The sequence below is a fragment of the Kluyveromyces lactis genome (genome assembly GCF_000002515.2).
Source record: "Kluyveromyces lactis strain NRRL Y-1140 chromosome F complete sequence".
NCBI classification, from domain to species: domain Eukaryota; kingdom Fungi; phylum Ascomycota; class Saccharomycetes; order Saccharomycetales; family Saccharomycetaceae; genus Kluyveromyces; species Kluyveromyces lactis.
In genome coordinates, this window is record NC_006042.1 from 911,220 (window position 1) to 928,096 (window position 16,877).

At 37.7% G+C, this 16,877-nt stretch overlaps 6 protein-coding genes across 6 annotated transcripts; 4 read left to right on the forward strand and 2 right to left on the reverse strand.

The window, feature by feature from the left end:
- Nucleotides 1-85: 85 nt before the first annotated feature.
- On the reverse strand, nucleotides 86-5,050 carry CHC1 (clathrin heavy chain; the record flags this gene model as incomplete). Its single annotated transcript, XM_455531.1, has 1 exon — nucleotides 86-5,050. The coding sequence occupies one exon, from the start codon at nucleotides 5,048-5,050 to the stop codon at nucleotides 86-88; it is 4,965 nt and encodes a 1,654-aa protein (XP_455531.1).
- Nucleotides 5,051-6,794: 1,744 nt separating this feature from the next.
- On the forward strand, nucleotides 6,795-9,005 carry POX1 (acyl-CoA oxidase; the record flags this gene model as incomplete). The annotated part of the gene is made up of 1 exon (XM_455532.1): nucleotides 6,795-9,005. The coding sequence occupies one exon, from the start codon at nucleotides 6,795-6,797 to the stop codon at nucleotides 9,003-9,005; it is 2,211 nt and encodes a 736-aa protein (XP_455532.1).
- Nucleotides 9,006-9,676: 671 nt separating this feature from the next.
- Nucleotides 9,677-10,501, forward strand: CHO1 (CDP-diacylglycerol-serine O-phosphatidyltransferase; the record flags this gene model as incomplete). The annotated part of the gene is made up of 1 exon (XM_455533.1): nucleotides 9,677-10,501. One exon carries the CDS (start codon nucleotides 9,677-9,679, stop codon nucleotides 10,499-10,501), a length of 825 nt encoding a protein of 274 aa, XP_455533.1.
- Nucleotides 10,502-11,506: 1,005 nt separating this feature from the next.
- Nucleotides 11,507-12,121, forward strand: KLLA0_F09977g (uncharacterized protein; the record flags this gene model as incomplete). Its single annotated transcript, XM_455534.1, has 1 exon — nucleotides 11,507-12,121. The coding sequence occupies one exon, from the start codon at nucleotides 11,507-11,509 to the stop codon at nucleotides 12,119-12,121; it is 615 nt and encodes a 204-aa protein (XP_455534.1).
- A 72-nt stretch (nucleotides 12,122-12,193) lies between these two features.
- KEX1 (serine-type carboxypeptidase) lies at nucleotides 12,194-14,122 on the reverse strand (the record flags this gene model as incomplete). Its single annotated transcript, XM_455535.1, has 1 exon — nucleotides 12,194-14,122. One exon carries the CDS (start codon nucleotides 14,120-14,122, stop codon nucleotides 12,194-12,196), a length of 1,929 nt encoding a protein of 642 aa, XP_455535.1.
- Nucleotides 14,123-15,349: 1,227 nt separating this feature from the next.
- Nucleotides 15,350-16,843, forward strand: ARO8 (bifunctional 2-aminoadipate transaminase/aromatic-amino-acid:2-oxoglutarate transaminase; the record flags this gene model as incomplete). Its single annotated transcript, XM_455536.1, has 1 exon — nucleotides 15,350-16,843. The coding sequence occupies one exon, from the start codon at nucleotides 15,350-15,352 to the stop codon at nucleotides 16,841-16,843; it is 1,494 nt and encodes a 497-aa protein (XP_455536.1).
- Nucleotides 16,844-16,877: the final 34 nt, after the last annotated feature.

The window sequence follows — 16,877 nt, forward strand, 5'->3', positions numbered from 1 at the left end:
ATTACATATTATACATACGGTTCATCAAATTAACATGACAGCATCGAAAGTGCGATGGAAAATAACTTACTAAACCCCCTCAAGTTCAGTAGTTAGAAAACCCAGTTGCCTGTGAGCCAATCGCGCCATTTGTCAAAAGTAATGGCTGGTCATCGGAGTTAGAGCCTACTTTTGCCTTTGATGCAAACTCGGAACTTAATTGCTTGATCGCATCATTTTGCTCCTTCTTCACAGAAATTTCATATGGTTTAATAAATGTTTCCAAGTTATTCAACCAAGCTTGTTCAAGGACAGTATCGTATGTAATCAAGTGGTAACAAGAATATAGTAAAGCGATAAATCCTTCTTTGTTGTCGGTTTCAATGAAGAATGATAATAGGTCTTCGGCGATCTGTTGACTTTGTGAAATTGCAGCAGTTTCAATAGCATGTTTCCAGAGCTGTTCGCCCTTGAAGATAGCCAAACTCTTGGCCCACTTTTTGTTTCTACGGTACAATTCGGCAGCAATAATCTTGAAGAAAATTATCTCATGATTTTCCAAACGGGTGGCCAACTCTAGTTGATCAAACTTATCATACGAGCTAACAGCGTCTTGAAGAGCTTTGTAATCAACCTCTTCGATCATCAAATCGTGATAAGCCTGATTAACTACGGAGTTGTTTTTTGGCAAGACATTAATTAAGAATGGTTTAATCAATGGTAGATTGTCAGATTTGGAGAAAATTCTAACAGTTCTTGGAATGTCTAATCTTGGAATCAACACGGTTAATAAATCAACAAGTAGTGAAGGGTGTTCCTTCACATAAAAGTTGATTGCTTTGTAGTAAATTTCCAAGTTTGACACTTTAACAATGATTTCTTTGAAGTACGAATGGTCAAAGTTATAGGCAGACTTTTCAATCATCGTTAAAGCAGCATTATCCCATTCATCGTAGTGTGCATACAAAAAGATCAATTCTGGCCATAAATGAGCATCCTCTACAGCCCTTATGACTTTTGGAATGTTAATACGAGACCAGAATAGCTTTAGGTGTTCATAAGTCTTGGATGGATTGTACTTAGTGTAAAGGATTGCCAATTCAGTAAACATACCCATATGAGCTCTTTCCAAACCTAAACCTGCTTCGAATAGGGAAATTAGCTCCTCGAAATACCCGTTGTGCTCATATACAGCAACCAATTCGTCTAACTCCTCGGCATGAACAACCAAATTCAAACCACAGATTTGAGCCAATCTAAATTCTTTATTGGAAATACATGCGTCGTTAACCTGTCTCCACACCTTAACATTGGAAGCTTTTCTGGCGGTATCGACAGCATTTTGATAATCACCCAAATAAACTAAAGTGCTAGCCAACTTAGAGTAGTTAGAAATAGAAGAGTAACATAATTTGGCAGCTTTGTAATCATTATGCTGGGATAACTTATCACCAACTTCTTCTAGGTTAGCAACGGTAGAGACTGACAACAAGTTTTCAATTTCATTCAACTTACTCAATTCAGCGTATGCCAAGATTAATGCTCCGTCGATTACCGGTTCCTTCAAAGATTCTCTAGCCATCAACAAATATGGGACAAGCTCTTCAAATTTACCAGCGTCTTCGGCAGCCTTGATAACGTTCATGAAGTTCGAAGGATCTTTAGCCTTGATGTAAGAGTCAATAGCTTCTGGGATACGTAATGCATTTAATTCTGCAGTACCAAGTTGAGACCATAGCTCTGGTGTGTTGATTTTGTCGGCATATGATTCTGCTCTGTCTAACATCAAAAGATCTTCGACTATAACTTTCAATGCTTTGTCATGTTTCCCATGTTTATCATAAATTTCGAAGGCTTCTTCATTTAATTCATTTTCAATACACAATGGTGCAATTTCATCAACATCATAATGATCTAATTTCTCAATTAAGCCACTTACCTTGTTAGGTTCATATCTAATAGCAGAGAGAAGCAATAAACCTTGCAAAGCAGGATTGTCATTGAAAGGAGATGGCTCTAGGATAATCTTCTCTAACAATTCAATTAACTCCGTCTTTAATCCGTTAGACATAAAAGCCTGCACAGTCAAAGACACTGGTTCTGGATCAGTAAGCTCAGGAATGCCAACGCTAATGACAGCATCAACCAATTGACGTCTATGGATATTGTCAGGAGACAACACAATGTTCCACAAATCAGAGTTTGAACGAGCCAACAAATATCTGGCCTGATATTTGTACATACTATTTTCGTTTGTGATTCTAATCAAATCATCATCGTTTTGTCCTTTCTCGTAGGCGATGTACGCCAAGTAAGGGTCCCTCTTTTCACAATAGCGACCAACATTCAAAGTATCATATTGATCATTCTCCTTCAAGAACTTTTCAGGTGAGTTGTTTGAGTCAATGTAGATCTTAGCTAAGGTGTTGTAGACAGACTGATTTTGAGTCCCAGATTGTAAAGTCTTTTCGAGGAATGGTAATAGTAACTTCAATCTGTTTCTCTTCTCGACTTCAGCAGTCAATTCATCGATAGGAACTTGACCGACGACAGTATCTAACAATGAGGTGATAACTTTCTCGTCACAATCAACATCCAATAAACCTGCCACAACTTGAGCAGTTTTAGAAGGATTAACTTGTTGCACGTACACTTCGATAAATTTGAAGTTTTTGGTTCTGTACAAGTATAAAACCAAGTCATGCACCATGTTGAAACGATCGCAAACAACAACCAAAGGCATTTGATCTTGTAGTTGGGCATCTTTCAAGAAATTCTTGACCTTCTCTGGGTCATAAACGTTGTTTTCCCTTACAATTCTTTCAACTTCTTGGAAGTGACCAGCTTTGACAGCAGCTTGAATATACTTGAAAACAACTTCCTTATCGGTAGTCAAGTTTACTAAAGAAGCCAAGTAGTAATATAAACCTTCGTTTGATCTATAATCTTCGAAGAGTTTGATTAATACTTGAGAACCAATCAAATCCGAGAACTTGGTTGCAACTTGAATGACAATTTGAAGATTTGCTTCCAAATTATCATCTAACAAGGTCTTCAAACAGGCGAGTGATTGTTCGACATTCAACTTACCGAAGAAGTCCACTAACCAATCAGCTGGAATGGAGGAAGTATGGACAATACATCTCTTGATATCCTTAATATCAGAGTAGTTTTCCAAGGCCCTTTGGTATAAACCTGCCTTTTCTGCCAAACCTGCAATAGTTGGCTTATCATAATAAGAGAAAATGTCATTACCCAAAATAGCATCAGCAACTTGAGGGGCATTTAATAAGTTGATTTCCAATACTCTCGTTTGCAAATGTCCTTGATCAGGAGTATTTGATCTTAAAGCGTCAAGTAAGAAAGAAGTACCTTGTTGAATGTAATTCTGACTGAAGAATATGTCGGCAATCTTTTCAACTTCAAGTTGAGAAGCAGTTTCAGGGTTAGATAATAAACTGATGGCAAACTCACTTGCTTTGTCGGGGTTAGTTCTTAATAGGTTAGAAATCAAAACAACGAAGTTTGGATTGTATCCCACCTTGGCGGAGTATGGTAAAATCTTATCGAACTGTTGCAATTCTGCAAGACATGCAATTACCTTTGGATGTACTTCCGCCTTCAAATAGGTTGCCAAAGCCAAAGTAGTATCAAATGGCTTCACGATGTCACCTAATTCTTCAGAGCATTGTAATTTGTCTTCCTTTAAGTACTTTTCGTATAATTGATTTCTATTTTGTTGTAGAAGTGGTCTTGTCAATTCAATAGACTCATATTGATTTAGTTTGCCCTTATCCAACAATGTGGAGAAATATAGTAAAATTGGAGAGATTGATCCTGGAGGTGCCTGGATATTTTTCAACTTGTTAATTGTAGCTTGAGTTCTTAATTGCTGGGATGACGCAGCAACTTTAGCAGCATTGCTGTAATCGCCTTGTGATAAAAGGTTGTCGAATTGCTTCTCGAATAAATCATCAGCACCTGGTAGTCCACCTCTCGAAGCCATTGTCAATGCGAGGGATACATTGGACAACTTATTCAAAACGTAAGGAACTATTTGAGTAGTATCAATTTCAACAGCCAAAACGTTACCCTTTTTGTTGATACATGCGATACCATTCTTGTGGTTGTAGTATGTTGCAGTAAAGACAGAGTCCGCAGTGATTCTATTGACGAACAAGTTTGAACCAGTCTCTAACTCATATAAATGGATAAAACCGTACTTGGTCAAAACATAAATGATGCCGTACTTCTCAGAGACTTGAACAGAAATTGGGAAATCGTTAACTGCATCAGCTGGAAAGAATATATCTACAATTTTTTTCTGGTATCTTACTGACTGGTCTTGAGGTGGATCGATTTCAATTATACGCAATTCGCCAGCGCCTGTGTTGACGTTTCTGTTACCTGTAACGAAGACTTGAACGGGTTCCGTGTTACCATCCAAAAGAATTTTGGAGAAGATAGCTACGTGACCATCAATGGCTTGCGAGATGCCTCTAGTTTTCGAAAACAATTGAATTTTACCAGCAATTTTACCATTTTCTTGAATGATACCAACGACAGCGAACCAGTCCATTTTTTCATTGGCGACAAAGTTGATAATTTGGGTGTTGTTTAAGTTAACGTGTCTATCAGTAATTTTGGCTGGCTTAGCAGAAACGTTTCCATCAAACACATTGGAGACGTAAAGTGAGTTAGCAGTGATGAATCCTAACACGTCTTCGCTCAACCATTTCCAGAAAATAACTGGTTCATCCAATTGGAAAGATTTCAATTTGGACTTAGTATCCAAGTTGAAGATTTGAACGATGGTTCCGTTAGCTCTAACAGAGATAACTTTTTGTGAAGGATGCATGATGGCAGAGTCACCACCCATATTTTTCCTTGTGACCTCATTGCCGTTTGTCAAATCGACAATTGCCACCGTGTTTGTACCGTTGGAGGACTCTCTAACGGTGACGAAATGATCGGATTCGAAAGTGGTAGATCTGAAATCTAGGTATTGAGGGGAGATACCTAGTGATGTTAGATCTACCAATTCAGTAAATTCGATGGGAAGATCACTCATTTTGGTTTTCAGTTTTAGTTTTTAGGTTTAAAGTACTATTTCTTCCGACTTATCTTAGGATAATTCCACTTCAATTGAATTCGTGTTTATAACAATCTACACTGAATTGAAGCGACTTCTTCAGCGGGGAGTCAATTAAAGCACTGATATACTTCAAAGGGAACAGAAATGAAGATAGTGCAAAGATTGACACCTAATTTAGCTTTGCTTTGTCTTTTATTTTAGAAACAAGTTTCCGATCGGATCGAGACAAAAATAAGAAAAAAAGGTATAGCAATTAGCTCTGTAATACTTCGATGTAGTTTCCAGCTTTGACTTCAATAAACCAATTGCAGTCAATGAGTCGCAGTCCTGCGGAAAGATGGATTAAAAGAATAAGTTTAGACAATCTACTTTAAACCCTTTTTCCTAAGTTAAAAAGTCGTTTTTAATTCGAGAACTATGAATTTTCAAAGAAAGTGCTTAATTCACTTATTTTCATGGAATGAAGGTAATTTCAATTCAAAAGATCACCAAACAAACAAGATACAGAATCTGGTAAAAAGGGGGAGCCTATTAAACAAAAGGAAAACAAACGGTACATCGAATATATATGTCATGGGTCACAAGATAGAGGAAACATTTTGAATTGAGCTTGTGGCCTATCACTAATCCACAACTCAGCCTTACTCGTTGCTTACTTGCTTCTGAATATCAAATGGAACTAGAGAATGTCCTCGGCCGGGTAATAAGTATTATGGTTATATACAAGCATATATATATATGTTTACTGCACCACATTTTTCACGTAACGTGACCAGCATATTCAAAAAAAAAAAGGAGACAACGAAGTTTTATATCCGGGTAACAATATTAGACCCCCTTTTCTCCAAATCCATTCTGTTTGTCACGTTACCCGGAAATGCATCGTGTCATTACTGACGATCCGTTTTATCACATTTCTCCTCACCAGCAGTTCTCCCTATGTGCTAGCTCCGATTTCGATTTCAGTCATCCCGAAACTTGGAAACCCCTACTGCACATAATGTGCACTCGCAATGAGGAAAGAATATAGAAGCAGAGAAATGGTTACAGAATATTAACGCCGGAAGGGTATCGGATGGCGTGGGTAAATTAAGCCCGCCCAGCGAAGGCACGCTTGAAGCATGCGCTTACATATCCAAACTCCAATTACTTTATTCTCTGTTCATTAAGCTGCGATTATCTCTATCCTAAAACACTAGTAACAGCTGGTGTGATCTTCTATTTAATTACCTTGAAGGCATTCAGTTTCGCATTATATTGCTCGCTCGGTATATTGACTAGTGCTAGTTTAGTGCCCTTGGAGTTAGCGCGGATTGATTAGCGTATTATCTGAATCCCTGAACTTTTTTTTTGTGGGGAAACTCTCGGCCATATCATATTGTCCCCTTCTCTGGAGTTAATCCTTCTCCTTTTCTTTAACGCCCACATAATGCGTACCTTTGGCTTCATTTGTTCTGAACCACGTGAGAATTTAGGCGCCTCTCTTTAATTTGTATATATTCTTTGTCATGCGTCAGCGTTTTCTTACCCCAAATTATGTTATATAAAAGAACTACATCGAAACAGTTCTACAAGAAAAGATTAACATTCCAGTAAAAGATAATAGATTGATACACTTAAATATTTTATTGATACTGAGAACCTTGCGTGTGTGATTACGATAATTCCGAAATCACATATCTTTAAGAAGGATTACAAAATAAGATAATCAAGACAAAAAATGACTAGACAATCTACGGTAGATCAAAATCAGTCTACGTATAATGCCAAGAACTTCATTACTAAGGAAAGACAAGAATCAAAATTAGATATTGACCAGTTGAATGTATTTTTGGAAAATGGAGAGCAAGAAGCGAAATTGACCCATGATTTGATCGAAGAAATTATCAATGACCCTATTTTAAAGACGGATACGGATCATTACGATATTACGAAGTCTCAGGAAAGAGAGATTACTGCAAGAAGAATTGCCAGGTTATCGCTTTATATGGAACACGATGTGAAAACCAAACAAAGAGAGTTCAAAGATGATTTGGTAAAAAACTTAGAAAGGAAGGACTCGAAATTGTTAACGAACAAGGATCTATCTATCTTTGATAGAAGATTATCACTTGTTGCGAACATCGATCCAGGTTTATCCACAAGAATTGGAGTTCATCTAGGACTTTTCGGGAATTGTATCAAGGGTAATGGTACCGACGAGCAGATCCATTATTGGCTACAAGAAAAGGGAGCTCTTTTATTGAAGGGTATCTATGGTTGTTTTGCTATGACGGAATTGGGACATGGTTCAAATGTGGCTCAATTACAAACTACGGCTACCTATGACCCTAGTTCTGACACTTTCAAAATTAATACTCCAGACTTGCTGGCAACTAAATGGTGGATTGGTGGTGCTGCTCATTCAGCAACCCATACCACTGCTTATGCAAGGTTGATAGTCAATGGTAAGGATTATGGTGTCAAGACGTTTGTTGTTCCTCTAAGAGATGAGAAAACCCTCAACTTATTGCCAGGTATAATGATTGGTGATATAGGTGCAAAAATGGGTAGAGACGGAATTGATAACGGTTGGATTCAATTCAAGAATGTTGTCATTCCAAGACAGTTCATGCTACAGAGATTTACCAAGGTTATTCCTGGTTCTCCACCGAAGGTTCAAACGCAACCGTTATTGGATCAGATTTCAGGGTACAGTGCATTGTTGAGTGGCCGTGTTAACATGGTTATGGATTCCTTCAGATTTGGCTCCAAATTTGCAATTATTGCAACACGTTATGCCGTAGGTAGACAGCAGTTTGGTCCTGAAGGTAATGAAACTCAATTGATTGACTATCCTTTGCACCAATACCGTGTGTTGCCGCAGTTGGCACTTTGTTATTTGGTGGCACCCACTGCACATAAATTGATGGGAACCTATATTTCAACCCTAATGGAATTGCATCAGGCAGGAGCAGATAAAGCAAAATTGATTAATGTTAGTAATAAGTTGAAGGATTTATTCATTGATTCTGCCTCATTAAAAGCTACTAATACGTGGTTGGTGGCCAAATTGATTGATGATCTCAGGCAAACATGCGGTGGCCATGGATACTCTTCCTACAATGGATTTGGTAAAGGCTACAATGACTGGGTTGTTCAATGTACCTGGGAAGGTGACAACAATATCCTCTCATTAACATCAGCTAAGAGTATTGTTAAGAAGTTTGCTGATATCTCACGGGGTAAAAATACTACTGTCACTACCGACTCATTAAAATACTTGACTCCTCAGTTTATTGGTAAGAGCTTGTCCAAGGACCTGACCTTCAAATTTGACAACAAGAAAGATTTCACGGAAATATGGGCCGTCATGATTATTAGATTGATCCACCATGTGGTAGAGTTGATTTCAAAGGGTACCAAAATTGATTCGTTATCCAAAACTTTAGTTCAGATTTCAAAGTTCCATGCAATTCATTCTATGCTCTTGACATACCAAGACAAGTTAAACAATGAATCTGAAGCATCAGTAAAAGATGCTTACACGAAAGGTTACCTATGGAAGCTATATGAATTGTTTTCTTTGTATTTCATCGATCAACATCTTGGTGAATTCCTTTTGTTGAAAGTTGTGACGTCAGATCAAATGTCACAAGTGCTACAGCCAAGATTATTGCAACTATTACCTGAAATAAGGAAAGAATGTATAGCATTGACAGATGCCTTTAAACTACCAGATGCGATGATTAATGCCCCTATCGGATATTACGATGGTGACATTTATCACAATTATTTCAATGAAGTGACAAATAATAACAAACTTGAACCTGACGGCGCTGGTAGACCACCATATTATCCATTATTAACCAGCATGCTTGGTCGCGACGATTTTCAAAACAGATTAGGAGGTTCCTTCGAATCAGAAACCTTAGATTCTTTATTGAAATAATTACATACGCCCTTATTTTTTTGTATCAACCATGTAACCTTAATGAATGTAATGAAAATATTATACTGCTCTGTTAATAAGGAAGGTGTAAGACAAGATCTAGCCTCAATTCAAAAGTATCTCGTTTCAGTGGATGATGTATTTGTGTAAACATAAAACCAGCCCCTGATACGTATCAAACTTTATATTTGGAGCTCAAAGTTATTTTTCGATTCTAAAGCATGTGAATTATGCGTCTATTGCTTTTCATTTACATAAAAAGGCAATTGACCGTTCACGAAATAAAGCATTCCCCCTTAGCAAAAAGTCCTTTGGGATATTTTTAGTCGATATGTATCAATATACACTCAGCCAAGTTAATTCGTATTTATCGAGCCGCATTTACCATTGCGATTACTAAACCCTTATTTACAGCAATCCGGGGAGTCTGAGTTGCAATATTAGAGGTTTTCCAGAATCAATATCTGTGATCAGAAAAATTAAAATAAATTATAATAAAAGCTATTGGATTATTTAAGGTTTCTTTTATTAACACGCAGTATTTTATTAGATCAAGCTTTTTTTCCAAACAAACAATTGAAAGTTTTACTGAAGTCTTCGAATACAGAACTTTGGGTACCAACTGTCAATCAACTTTTCGTTAAAGGTAAATTCAAAATACCATTTTAGCTATGTCAAGTCGTGTTCCGGATCTGCGCAACAGTATGAGCTCTTCGCAGAGTAAAAATAGCTCTGGTAGCGCATTAGTATCGGATGCTGAAGATGATTCTTTTGTTTCAAGAAGAACACCATCAAGGAGACCAAGCAGTATTTTTTCTTTAGATACCACGCCATTGGAACCCCCAAATGAAATTGATATCAAGAAGTTCACTAGCGATGATTTCCACTTCAGCATGATAAGAAATCTACATCTGGCTGATTTCATCACAATGCTCAACGGTTTCAGTGGGTTTTATTCAATCGTAAGTTGTTTAAGGTTCACTTTGACTGGCAAACCACACTATGTCCAAAGAGCTCATTTCTTTATTGTTCTAGGGATGTTCTTCGATTTTTTCGATGGGCGTGTTGCAAGACTAAGGAACAGATCATCTTTAATGGGCCAAGAGTTGGATTCTCTTGCTGATCTAATTTCTTTTGGTGTTGCTCCAGCATCAATTGCCTTCGCTATCGGATTCCAATCAACATTGGACGTTTTATTCTTGTCATTCTTTGTTCTTTGCGGTCTAGCCAGATTAGCAAGATTTAATGTCACCGTTGCACAGGTACCAAAGGACACCTCGGGTAAATCCAAATTTTTTGAAGGTCTACCAATTCCAACTACACTTTTCCTAGTTGCTGTCATGGCATTTTGTGTGCATAAAGGATATATTACGGAAAACATTCCATTTGGCATCTACGGAGCATCCGAATGGTACGAGTTCCATCCCGCTGTTCTGGCGTTTTTCATACAAGGTTGCGGCATGATATCTAAGAGTTTGAAAATCCCAAAACCTTAGGTTTCAGAAGACGAATTTATCCATCAGCACCTGTTCTATAGATGTTTAGAATATCTATGTCTCAATCTGTGTTTGTTCACACGATTGTGCGTATGAAAATTGTTAAATAGTTATGATTGTTCCATGCAAGTGAACAAATATCAAAGATCAATTCTACGAAAGATATTACTGAACCCAATTTCTGCCACCATGATTGATGTAATCTATTCGATTTTGCAACCTAACGCAAGAATAAGTCTAACTCCATAAAAGCTTTCCGAACAATCGAGCAGCGAAAACAGTTATTACAAAATAGTCAGTCTTTCCCACATATATATTATTAAGGAGCTTTTTCAATAGACAATAATTTATCCTCTACTTATAGTTTGCTAAGCAGCTCTTTATTCCCCTATTGCACAGACACTGGCAGTATGATTGATTAACTTCAAAACTTCCCTTAATTAGGGTTTCTAATGAAACCTAACCCAAACTTAAAGCAACGAATTCAGAATTATATACCCCATAAAATGGACTTACAATAAAAATGAGCTGCGGTCCAATCAACTTACCCCACCAAGTTTATTCTCTTTTATCCACAGTTTCATTTTTAATACTGGTCTTGTTCTCGAGCGCAATGAGATTTTTGATGATATTTTATACGTGGAGCGCTGTCATTGCCATGTCAATTTATTGATTGAAGTGCAACGCCTTTGGACAAAGAAGAGAATAACTTTACAGGACAAATTAAGGGAATACTAGAAGTTGGAATATATGAGTATAAGATATAAATACAAAACAGGAGAGCAATCATTTTGAAGTCATGATTTGTATGGGTAGGTATTGTGTCCTGGTTGGTAAAAATGCGACATTGAAGTTGTCTATTTTGGTAAAAAGTAAAGTAGCTAGCAGTGAGTTTTATCCAGTAGAAGCAGTAATTGCGTTCAAACTTGATTTTACTAGACCTGCATATTATTCAAAGAATGGATTGCAAAAAGGATTATCGGTCTGGATGAACCTGTTGTAAATATGACATCTTTTGAGCATAGCGCCACATATGACGAAAACGAGACAAGGAAGCTTGAGCAACGGCTAGGACATCACAGCAGCAAAATACCACGTGTTGCATTAGATTGTAACGTGAACAATAATTTACTGGATGATGACCCTTTTTTCTTTTATATTAATGACGCTGACGAATTGAACTATTTGAAAATGCTAGGAGTGAACGTATCCCCCGAGAAAATTGAAGAAATCTTGATAGAATTTCGGGCACAAGTGCTAGCATTAGATACTATCAATACCTTAGAAAGGCAGCAAAATTATCTTTCTGCTGAAGAATCACTTTCTGCTCTCCTTTATAAAGAAGCACAACGACCACCACTGAAGACTAATAGTTACAAACATTTGTTCAAGAAAATCCTTATATTCTGGCGTAAACACCAATATGCGATGAATACAGACATATCTCTAGTAGATTCATCGGTAACTTCTTGTTCATCTTCCATTTTTCCACAAAGAGTACAAACGATACAGCATGAAGGATCGTTTTTCAGTCTCACGAATAGTCTCATATCACCAAATAAAAGGAAAAAGACGTGGTTTATACAAGGACATTTGAAAAAGCTTTTCAAGCTACAATGAACAACCAAAAAAAAACTGTAACTCAAGTTTAAGCGTTTGATATAGTAATGTTTTTACTTAAATATCTCTATCTTATAGGTTATCAAGTTCGAATGAATCGTCATCAGTGTTAGGCACCTTTGTATAACCAGATTTGTTTTTTGCTGGTTTGTCCGCAGTAGAGGGTGCCTCGTCAATGGATAACTTAAAATCATCGCCCTGGTTTTCTATGTCATCTGCCCATGCAACGGATTTGTTTGATGAAGGTGGCCTATTTTCCGGATCTATTAGAATAGCATGTATTTGCTTTCTGAAACGTTCACGCAAGAAATAATATGCAATGGTACCGGTAATTGAGAAAACGACCAGAAGTATGACAGCGATTTCGAATTTATCAGAGTTCCGGTGTCTATCCTTGTGCGAGTTCTCATCTTCATCTTGTTTTTGATCAGCTGACAATTCCTCTTCTCCTGTTGAGTGGTCCGAGTGTACAACGAAGTCTTTTGAGATAATAACATCATCTTGATTGTCTTTTCCGACTACTAACTCTACATCTTTCAAATAGATGTCCATAATACCTCTGCTGATTAAAGCATTATCGTAAGGGACCATATGCGATGCGTTGTACACGGAAACATACGTCAAATTACTTTCGTGCTTCACAAAACCTGCAGAAATTGTGTCATCTGTAAACTGGTCGTAGTATTGCCAGTCATAGTATTCGGCATCATTAGTAAATCCGGTATGATTGTTCCATTTCATATTTTTAATCAAATCCTGCACACCCCTTGAGTTGCAAATGATATCCTTATCACCATTGAACAAGAAAATTTGCATGTGTTTCAATAGATTGGGTAACAAATGAATCGAAGGCTGGGTGTTCTTGTTCTTCAAATGACTGCTCACCTTACTGTCACATTCTCTCCAATGTGGGACTTTATCAACATCCAAATGTAACGAATCCATCACACCTGGCTTACCCAAGAATTTAGAAACGCTAGGTAAATCATCTGGCCAGTTGCTTCCACAAGCTGGGTAGGAATCGAATAATCTAAAATCATATATGTTCGTACACTCCTGATTTGAAGGAACTTTATTCCCATTTTCATCTGTCTTTCTGCGGGTGTAATAAAGGATTTTGGTCAAAATATCTTCACATTCATCAAAGGAGAACTTTTTACCTCCATTATTATTGACTAAATTTTGACAACGACTATGCATATTTAATAAATCAGGGAAGTAATCAGCCTTCGTTGAAATTAAGTTATTCTCCAAAGCAAAAGGAATGTAAGATAAGGATTGTTGATCAGGATCAATCCAACCATTTCCAATCAACAGACTCTTTAAATTGTACTTCTTACCACTTCGGCTTTCCTCCTCATTGTCGTCTTTGTCCAATTTCGAGTTGAACTTTAGGATTTCATTAGCAAAGAATGGAATATACTGACCAGCATACGATTCTCCTGCCAAAACAAGGTCTTTATCCAAATCATCAGGGAAAATCTTGAAGTAGTTCTTTAAAAACTTCATGAAATGCTTTGAAACTTGGTTCAAATCTTTATCATATTTCGAATCACCTACCGTGGAAAAGCCAGTACCAGCAGGTTGATCCACAAACACAATATCACCTCTAGTGTGCCAAGAACCCGGATTTAAATAGGCTTCGCCGTCGTCATCGATCCGTAACGCACCTGATTCCATAAGAGCCCCATCTAAAGATGAGCATCCAGGCCCACCATTTAACCATATAATTAAAGTTTTGGATGCGACGACAGACGTCTGATTTGCGAGGTCATGGAACTTCCAAAAGAAATAGTTTTTCTCATCATCATCATCATCATCATCACCATCATCTAAGGGAATATGACCTGCATGCATTTCCGGGATAAGTTCCTTATCTTTAACGTCATTTAACCCAGGCAACAAATCGGGGGCCACTAAATAGTCCTTGGCATTTGGAAGACCTCCCAATGCACATTGAATGAGAAGAACCGTTTGAACAAAGAAAAGCCAAAGAGACATGACAGCACTCTAATTATATTCTAATGATTGTTGTGATTCATCCATGAAACCTTACTGTTAATATCAGCAAGAGAGAAATGATAAAAAAGAGAATAAAAAATATCGAGCGAGAGTCACAGCGCAACCTTTTATAACACAAATACGGCCCTATAAATGTCTAACAAACTGAAATAAACAGCGAGGTCTGAACCAAATAGGCGTTTTTAACGTTGATTCACCCCAGCAAAACCATATTCCTAAGTAATTTCATTTTTACCAAGCCTTTATTTAGCTTTAATATACACGAAACTTTCAAAACTGGCACTGGCAGTATATCCCTCCATTGAAAAAGAAAATCTATGTAAGCAAAAAACAGTCACGTGATATATATATATCGCGTGACTAATACCAAAAGCCTGTTAACATGAAAACCTGTCAACGACAAAAGGAAATACATGGGTCACAATTTCCGTGGTAAGAAGTCACATAATAGGCCCTGAGTCATGGATCGAACTCTCCAATACCGCAACTACCCCATAGTTACCGCAACTAACCGTACTTTACCGTAGTTGAAAAAAGAAAACGAAACACCGACAGGGCAAAAAGTCAAACCAGGAAACCCAATGCCTAAAATAACAAAGACATTTGCCTCGGAAATAACAGCATCACTAACCGTTACTTACCGCGATGCTGACCACTGCATGGCATATTCTCATTGACACCTTAATTACAGAAATCAACTTAAAACTAGAAACCCTGTGAAGAATAGTCACAAGATCTAAAGATATTACGATGTAAAGATGTAGCCATTCCAGTCGTTATCGTTAAGTGACAACCTTTATCTCGAGCACTTTATTTTTTTCCCTCTATTATCAGTCTTACGCAGTATGCTCTCTCTAAAACTTAAAAGTCTGTACCTAATTGCAGTCAAATTTCTCCAAAGTTACTTTTTCAGCTGGAATTTTTTTTTTCAATTTCAGTTGAGAAATTTACCAGTATGGTATATGCTGTAGTGAATCATACAGTATTCCTCATGTATATGTTAATATGTGTATATATAAGCAGCTGCGAGATGAAAAGATAGAATAGACATTCGCGTTATGAAGGATTAGTTTGTGCAGTTTACACAGTTAGATTTGGTTTATACACTGTTTGTAATTCTTATATACTTTAGATATATTATCTTGGCTTAGCATCAAACCAATCTAAATTGAACCAAAAGCTTTCACCGAGAATACATATTACATCATGACTCAAGGTGTTGCTAAGGATTTTTCACACTTGTACAGTGATGAGACTAAAAGTCGTATGCCTTCTCAATTGAAGTCAATTATACATTATTTCAATGATCCAAACTTGATCTTTTTGGGTGGTGGTTTACCAATGTCTGATTACTTCCCATGGGATAACTTGACTGTGGAATCTCCTCTACCACCTTTCTCCAACGGTATCGGTGCCAAACCATCTGGGGATGATGCCGATACTTGTCAGATTCATATCACCAAGAACTTAGAGGAATCTCAAAAGGGTGTCGATATTCCATTGTCAAGATCTTTGCAATATGGTTACTCTCAAGGTCAACCTGAAATCACGAAGTTCTTCAAAGAGCACCATTCTTTGATTCATGACATGAAGTACGAGAATTGGGATGTGTTGGCTACCATTGGTAACACCGGTGCCTGGGAATCCGTCTTAAGAATTTTCTGTAACAGAGGTGACACTATTCTTGCTGAACAGTTCGCTTTCTCATCTTCTATTAGCGCTGCGGAGGCTCAAGGTGTCAACGTGTTCCCTATTCCATTAGATGAACACGGTATCATTCCAAGCAAGCTAGAGACTATCTTGGATAACTGGACCGAGGGTGCCGCTAAGCCAAAATTATTATACACTGTTCCAACTGGTCAAAACCCAACTGGTTCATCTTTATCCTTCGATAGGAAAGAAGAAATCTATCGTATTGCCCAAAAGCACGATTTCATTATCATTGAAGATGAACCATACTACTTCTTGCAAATGGAAAAATACGAAAAAGATCCGGCAAACAGGGTTGTCAAATCCTACGCTGATCATAAAGAGTTCATTCAAAACTTGGAAAAATCTTTCGTCTCTATTGACACCGAGGGACGTGTATTAAGATTGGACTCTTTGTCCAAGGTCCTAGCTCCAGGTACAAGATTCGGTTGGATCGTTGGTGCCAAAGACATCTTGGCCCGTATCTTAAGTTTACAAGAAATGACCATCCAAGCTCCTGCTGGTTTCACTCAATCGATCATCGCTGGTACCATGAACCGCTGGGGTCAAGAAGGATACTTGGACTGGTTGATCGGTTTGAGACACGAATACACCAAGAAGCGTGACTGTTGTATTGATGCATTGTACAAATACCTACCACAAGTCGATTACATCAAGATTAATCCACCAATCGCTGGTATGTTCTTTACTGTCAACATTGACGCTTCCAAGCATCCCGAATTTGCAACCAAGTACGGGTCAGATCCTGAAAAAGTTGAAAAGGCTATCTTTGACAGGTCCATCGCTTCAGGTGTATTGGTCGTTCCTGGTAACTGGTTCAAGTCTCAAGGCCAAACCACTCCACCTCAGCCAGAAGCTTCTTTCAAATCCGAAAAACCTAACGAAATATTCTTTAGAGGTACTTACGCTGCTGTTCCATTGGATAAGATGACTGTCGGTTTGCACAGATTTGGAGATGGTTTGTACGAAGAGTTTCAATTAACCAAATAAATACTTTAGTCTTAGTACATAATGCCGAATCGTT